Raw genomic sequence first — 7,867 nt, forward strand, 5'->3', positions numbered from 1 at the left:
AAGTGTTTATTAAAATACATCTGGCAAATGAGAATTAGCCCATGGGTACCATTATCTAATGCCAAGAAATTTGGTGGTAACTGATTCCTACCAGATCTGAAGAAATGGGAAAGAGGGTGGCTGTCCAGAAAACTGGAATTGCTCATGACTTGCTTGGGTTTCCTTTCTTTCTGGTGATGGGTAGAGCCTGCCATCTGTTCTGTGGATCCCAAAACAGAGGTTACAGGCACAGATCAGTTTCTACCAGTCCCCATTCTCATCCTTTGCCTTCTCCTGTTTATTTCTCCTAGATACAGCTTATTGAAAGCATTGGCAGAAAACTGTCTGTCCTGCGGGAGGCCCAGCGAGGACTGCTAGAGGATATCAGTGCCAATTCTGCCCTTGGGGAGGAGGTGGAGGCCAACCTGAAAGCTGTCTGTAAATCCAATGAGTTTGAAAAATATCGTTTGTTTATCGGGGACCTGGACAAAGTAGTTAACCTGTTGCTGTCACTTTCTGGACGACTGGCCCGGGTGGAGAATGCTCTCAATAGCATCGATTCAGAGGCCAATCAGGAGAAGGTAGAATTGGGTTCTCTGGGGTGCAGATGGAGGGAAATGCCACTGGTTTATTCTAAGGGCTCCCTCTTTCAAGTTTGGCTCATCTTGGAGATAGTAAAGCATAGTGTTAATAGTGTGGGCACTCTTAACTGCCTTGAAGTTCTGGCTCTACCAATAATTAGCTCTGTGACTATGGGCATCTTACTTAACCTTACTCTATCTCATTCTCTTCAAAAATGGGGTGAACACACTACCTAATTCTTGGGGTTGTGAGAATTAAATTAGATAGCACACAGTAATTACTCAAAACAGGGCCTGGAATGGGGTAAACACTGAATCAGTTCTAGCTGCCAGTAGTAGTAATAGCAGTAGTAGTGGGTGGCAGTATTGATAGTGATAGTGGTGGTAATAGTAGTAGTAGTAGTAGTAGTAGTAGTAGTAGTAGTAGTGGTGGTGGTAATAGTGGTAATAGTAGTACTAGTGCTATTGGTACTGAAGGCGACAATAATAGTAGTAGTAGTAATTGTGGTGGGGGTATTGGAGGTGATAATGATAATAATAGCAAAGTGGTGGTGGTAGTAGTATTGGTGGTGATAGCAATAATAGTAGTAATAGTAGTAGTGGTATTGGTACTGATGGTGGTAGTAACAGTAGTAGAATAGTGGTGGGAATATTGGTGGTGGTAGTAGTGGTAATAATAGTAGTGGTAGTAGTAGTAGTAGTAGTAGTAGTAGTAGTAGCAGCAGCAGCAGCAATTTCACCTCACATTCTCTCTGAGGTGGAGGAGGAGGTCTCACCAAGTAGTTGAGATTGGGAGTCTGTCAGTTACATGGGTAAGGCCATGGGTTGTGCTGCGTACATTCCCAAACCAAACCTGCATCCCCTTTCTATATTCAAGTGGTTTGGGACATAAATTTGAATCCACAATAAGAAGCACTCATGCATGTACATACACACATGGACACATACACTCACACATGTACATCCACATAGAGACACCATCTTGAAAGCACTGTCACAGTGATACCTCTTCTCCAGGTGGAAGGGGCCTGAGCTTTGTCAGAGCCCTCCTCCACCCTAACCCCAGTGGTGGTCCATGGATTAAAGACAGCTTAGAGATGAAAAGAGGTAAATGCATATACCCCTGCCCAGAGTCACTGTTGTGTTTATCCTCCCCCCCCTGCTATAGGACAAAAGGGCTTTTGCCTGAAGGCGGACTTCAGGGCAGGAAATCTAGGACTGATCAGTTAGCATAGTGGGGAGCTGCTATGCTCCACTGTGGAGCAGTGGGTTAGGCAGATGACTAGTAACTGGGATGGCTCTTAACTGGTCTATGTGATTCCCCAGTTGGTGCTGATAGAGAAGAAGCAGCAGCTGACAGGGCAGTTGGCAGATGCCAAGGAGCTGAAGGAGCATGTAGACCGCCGGGAGAAGTTGGTGTTTGGCATGGTTTCACGCTACCTGCCTCAGGACCAGCTCCAAGATTACCAACACTTTGTGAAGATGAAATCTGCTCTCATCATCGAACAGAGAGAGCTGGAAGAGAAGATCAAGCTTGGGGAAGAGCAGCTCAAATGTCTCAGGGAGAGCCTACTCCTGGGGCCCAGCAATTTCTAATTCCACCAGCAGACTGCCACACAATCCCTGCCCAGCCACAATGGGAAGTGCTTTCAGTCTTCATTAGAAGTTTGTTAGCAGGTAGATATCAGTTTAGTTAGCAATTTGTTCCATATCCTCTTCCTTGGACATTTCTCACTGCCCCTTACCTAGCATTGCTCCCAACCAGCTAGAATTTCCTGAGGAGGCCTCCAAGCCTCTACCCTAGGGAATAGATGCAAGATCTAGGAGCTGCCTGCAGCAAGGGGTGACCATACAGCCACACTTCCCTTCCCACAGTTTGCACAGGCAAGCACTCACTGCATGCAGAACCAACAATGTGACTTCATTCTTTTTGGCCCAAGGACTGCAAAGACACCATGCATTTACCACCCACCCACACCACAATCAGCCTCTCAAGGATCAGAGAGAAGCTGCCTGTGCAGCTCCGTTTTGCCCAAGGCTTGCAGCCCAGCCATTTCCCAGAGAGGTCTGGCTGTCTTGAGGTCATCACTTCCCACCAGTGATGGTCCTTACCTAAGTTTTATAGTGGGAAGCACAGAAGGAGAAATTACACTAAACAGAATGTGAGCAAAGATCAGGAATCCCTAGGTGCCCTACTGAAGGCTGGGTTTAAACAAATGGGCTCCACCTCCACCGGCCCCAGCATCTAGTTGAGGGGGAAGAGGCCTACTCTGGCTAGTGTGGCCCTCCTCCTGTCCTCATACTTCTGGCTTACCACTTCCTGTCCCATCTTGCCTTTTCATTACCAGGGGTCACCAGTGCCTACCCTAAGGGCTTGACACTATGGGCCATTAATAGCTCTGCTAAAACTAACTTCTGGATACACATTTCATTATTGGGGTGAGGGGTTGTTTGTTGTATTTTAAATGGCCATTTGATTTTATTTATTTTTATTTTTTTATTTTTTCCCCCTTTTTTTTAACTAATAAGGCGAGAAGAGGGGAGGTGGAAAGGGAAAAGTAATCCCAGAAGGAAAGCATGTTCTGCAGATCAGCCTGAATTCACCATGGTTAGATGAGCAAATGCCAAGGCCTTGAAGTCTACAAGTATCTAAGAAAGGAGTTCTCATCTTGAACTCAGTTTACTATGGCCTGACCCTATACTGAAGTCAGCAATGACCATAAGTTTAGCATTCCCCAATAGATTTCAGTTTTTTCTTACATATTTTTTCTCAAAACCAAAGAAATCCAAAACTGACAAAGGTTCATCACCCATTTCTCTACCATCTCGCATCTAGGGAAATGGGTAGACGTGAGCTCAGGAGAAGATCCTCTATCTCACAATTGCTTTCTCAGCCTATGGCCTGACTCAGGGAACAGAAAGTCATGGTAGCTGGAAGCTAGCCCCCCAGAGCAAATTATGATCCAGCCAGTATCTTAGGCACACAAACAACTAATGCTGCTGTTGTTGCCAACGCCCTGACACCACTAGCCAGTTTCTGTCCTGGAAAATCCCTCAGAAGGGTGATGGCAGGAAGGGAGTTGTGGCCAAACTCTGGCCTCTTATTCAGCTTAATTCCCCATTCCTTGCTCACTGGCACCGGCAGTTGGTATTGCACAGCTCTGCCCAACAAACCTGGGCATCTCTTCTAGTTACTGCTGAGTTCCTTGGGGTCCTTTTTAGGTTAACTGTAGCAGCAGGGATGCTTCATTCAACCAAAGAATTTGCCAAAGAACTTTGCAGCTGCTACAAATACTGGTCTCTAGCTTCCGTTTCCTCTTCATTGTATTTGGAAACAATGGAAGAATCTTGGCCAGCAGGGTGTCCTGAGGGGAGCCCTGGCTCTGCTGTTAGNTGGCTAGGCTTATGCTAGCAAGATTGAGGAAGGTGGGGGAGTGCTATGAATAGAGGCTGTGGTTGCCATCTTTTTTTAAATTTTTCCTTAAACAGGCTCTAGGATAAACAATGAGTAAGTTGAGATGTCCGGTACTGGGGGTTGAGGCCAATGTAATCCATTTTTCTAAGATTTTTCTAGGGCCGGAACTGTTTTGGGGAACACCGGCCCAGGAAAGAGTGGTCACTTGCCCGGGCATGATGATTGTGGTCTGGGTTTTTCTAGTCAGTGTTAGACTGGTTGTACATTAAATTTCTCACACTAAAAGTACTATTGATTGTGTAATTTTTGTCCCTCATTCCACCAAAAATTAGAGTTGGAATCAGAGCACAAGGATGCTCATTTTCACACAGAAAAAGAGTGGTTTCTAAAGTACTTAATAAAATAACTGCCAACCTATACTGAGAAGTGAAGCTTGGCAGACAGAGGTGAACTCCAAAAGGGAAATAATGCTCCTGAAGTGGCAGTGCCATCGTGACTGATAGTGCTTCAGAGCTGCGAAGCAGTGTCTCTCCTCTGATCTCTTTTCCTGGGCTCAGCCCTCTTGCAAAACCTACCAGGGGTAAGCAGTTTGGAAGGCAGGCCAAGGGATTTCCCCAAAGATAGTTATTGGTCTTAACTTTTACCCTCTCTCTTCAAATACTTGGATAGGCCCCAGTGGGTAATAGGTTGATCTAGAGAGAGGAATCAGTACAAGAGTTACTATCACTTGTCCCTTCTTACTCCCCCTCCCCAACCCTGGGTAATTGAGTCTCCTTGAGTCCCACTGGCTGCAGACTCAGCCAAGGTATAGTGGTAAATGCTCAAGGGGAATCCAAGAGAAAGAGGCAGACACACTAAAAGCCCTAGGAAGGGAGAGACTGGAAACAGAGGAACTGAGGGGGTGAAAGATGAAAAGTCTTTTTAAAGGCCAGGGTCAGGTTCTGTTTTCCATTTAACTTCAAGTGTCAAAAAGTTGCCCAGGCATTAGAGCCACAACCTTTAACCCCCCTTCTCCCTGGAGGTGCTTCTCTGTCAGTAGCAAGTCCCAGATGGAGGAAGCTGGGCACATTTATGGCCACCTCCTCCTGTCTGGAGCTTGGTGACTCCCACTGTCTTTGCAAAGGAGTTGTCTATGCCAATAATATTTCTGTAGCAGCCTATTGTATTTTTTGAAGATTAGTAGATCTTTAGAGGGGGGTGGGGCAGGGGGCAGTTTCTATAGATAAAAAAAACCGTGTTTGTTGTACAACTGTTAGGGGTCATCTATGCCATGTGAAGTTATTATTTTTCTGAATCTTACTGTTTCTGAAATTTTTTCCTCCACCACTCCCTTCTTGGCTGACATTGCTATGCCTGCCGATTGTCATCAAGGGTTATACTTCAATAAAAGGTGCTAAGGACAAAAAAGATCTATCTTGTGTATTTTGACTGAGGTGATACAAATTCTCTAATATTCTGCTGAAAAATATTAGAAAACAATTTGGTCACCTATCAATAATCCTTCATATGTAACCATATGACCAGAGCCTTACCCGCATCCCTAAACTCTCACCCTGGCCCTTCAGGGATAGCACTGATGCTATACCATTCATATGTCTAGTAAAATAATTCAGAATTCAGGAAAACTCAACAATAAGTGTAATCTCAAGTATAGACCTCAGCAGTATACAGAGTCCAGTTCTGGAGTCTAGCCTAGTCAGAGAGCTGAGGCACTTTCTAGACCTCCTCCAATCTTGAGTTCTACTATTATTATCTTCTACCTGATAGTCCAGTCTTTTATCTTCCCTCTTAGCAACCTGGAAAACAAGGTTCTCACTGACCAGCTCTCCAATATAACCTCAAGCCTCAGACCTAAATGCACTCCAGGCAGCAACTCTGACCCTGAAAACTATACATTTTCTCTCAGTCTACAAATTGTTTATATTCCAACTGATCTCCCATTCTAAATTTCCAGTGTGGTAGAGTGGAAAGAGCCCAGGTTTGTCATTAAAATGAACTATGTTCAAATTCTGGTTTTGCCACTTATTCTATGAACCTGAGTTATTTGCTCAACTTTTGGGTTCATTTTCTTATCTGTAAAATGAGAATAATAATATGTACCTTGCATAGTTGTGGCTTAAAAATAATAAATGAAAACTACCAGCAGTCTACTGAGAAATGGTTAGAAAGACAGAAACGCAGCTCCACCCCAAGACCACTAATTACAATCTGCATTTTAACTAGATTCCCAGAAGATTTATATGCATATTAAAGGTTGAGAAGCACTAACCTGTCATAAACTTGCTCAGTACATAGTAACAACCTAATATTCTAGTCCTGATTTATTCCAATTCATTATTTTCTAATCCCAGGGACATTTTTAATCTTTTCATACTGTTCACAACTACCTGCCTAAATGAGATCAGCAACGTTGCAGGATACAAGGTTGATACATAAAATCGTTTGTATTTCTACACACTAGTAATCAACAATTTGGAAACAAAATTAAGAAAACAACTCCATTTTTAAAAATTATGAGAATAGGGACACCTAAGTGGCTCAGTCCGTTGAGCATCCAAGTCTTGATCTTGGCTCAGGTTATGATTTCACAGTTTTGAGATGAAGCCTCATGCTGATGGCACAGAGCCTGCTTGGGATTCTCTCTCTTCCTCTCTCTCTGACCCTTCCCCACTCATGCCCACGAGCACACTGTGTTTTCTCTTTCTCTCTCTCACAATAAACATTTTTTTAATTATAAAACTTAATTTAGCTTACAATAGCATTGATAAGAACAAAATAAGAATACATTTAATTAAAGAAGTGTAAGAATTTCACACAGAAAACTACAAAAATATTGTTGAAAAAAATTAAAATCTTTTTTAAAAAAGTACTTAGATTAAAATCTATATATAGTAGTTAGATAACAATACTCCCCAAATTGATCTACACATTCAATCCAATATTTATAAGAATCTTAGCTGTCTTTTTTGCATAAATTGAAAAGTCAAACTTAAAATTCATATGAAATTGCAAGGGACCCAGAATAGTCAAAACAATCTTTAAAAAGAACTAACTTGGAGAACTCACACTTCTCAATTTCAAAACTTATTATGAAGCTAATCAAGACAGTGTGGTAGACATACAAGGGTAGACATGTAAATAAATGGAATTGTATTGAGAGTACATAAATAAGCCCTATATGTATAATCAGTTAATTTTTTATAAAGGTGCCAAGACAATAAAAAATAAAGAAAGAATAGGTTTTCAACAAATGATGTGGGGACAACTGGGTATCCACATAGAAAAAAATGAAGTTTGGGGCACCTGGATGGCTCAGTTGGTTGAGCATCCCACTTCAGCTCAGGTCATGATCTCACAGTTCGTGGGTTCGAGCCCCGCATCAGGCTGTGTGCTGACAGCTCAGAGTATGGAGCCTGCTTTGGATTCTGTGTCTCCCCCTCTCTCTGTGCCTCCCATGCTCATGCTCTGTCTCTCTCTGTTTCTCAATAATAAATAAATGTTTAAAAAATTTTTAAAGAAAAGAAAATATGAAGTTGAACTGTTTCCTTATAAAACACAAAAATCAACTAAAAAGGGATTATAAACCTAAATGTGAGAATTACATTCACATGGAGCACCTGGGTAGCTCAGTTGGTTAAGGATCCGACTTTGGCTCAGGTCATGATCTCATGATTCATGGGTTCAAACCCTGCATCAGCCTCTGTGCTGACAGCTTGGAGGCTGGAGCCTGCTTCAGATTCTGTGTCTCCCTCTCTCTCTCTTTCTCCGCCCCTCCCCTGCTTGTGTTTCCTCTCTCAAAAATAAACAAACACTTAAAGAATTACTTTCACAAAAGAATTACAAAATGCTAAAATGAAAACATAGGAGTAAATAATCTTGGCAATGATTAATT

At 42.6% G+C, this 7,867-nt stretch overlaps 1 protein-coding gene across 1 annotated transcript in view; it reads left to right on the forward strand.

Moving 5' to 3' along the window:
- SHROOM4 (shroom family member 4) overlaps nucleotides 1-3,947 on the forward strand; it is a gene marked incomplete at its 5' end in the record, with an annotated part of 44,721 nt that extends 40,774 nt beyond the window's left edge. Inside the window, 2 exons of the mRNA XM_077760795.1 lie at nucleotides 291-560; nucleotides 1,887-3,947. Of these exons, the coding sequence (XP_077616921.1) occupies nucleotides 291-560; nucleotides 1,887-2,156 (540 nt within the window). The remainder of the gene's footprint in view (nucleotides 1-290; nucleotides 561-1,886) is intronic.
- Between the last annotated feature and the right edge of the window lie 3,920 nt (nucleotides 3,948-7,867).

Source organism: Crocuta crocuta, unplaced genomic scaffold, assembly GCF_008692635.1.
Source record: "Crocuta crocuta isolate KB4526 unplaced genomic scaffold, BGI_CrCroc_1.0 scaffold2443, whole genome shotgun sequence".
Lineage (NCBI taxonomy): Eukaryota > Metazoa > Chordata > Mammalia > Carnivora > Hyaenidae > Crocuta > Crocuta crocuta.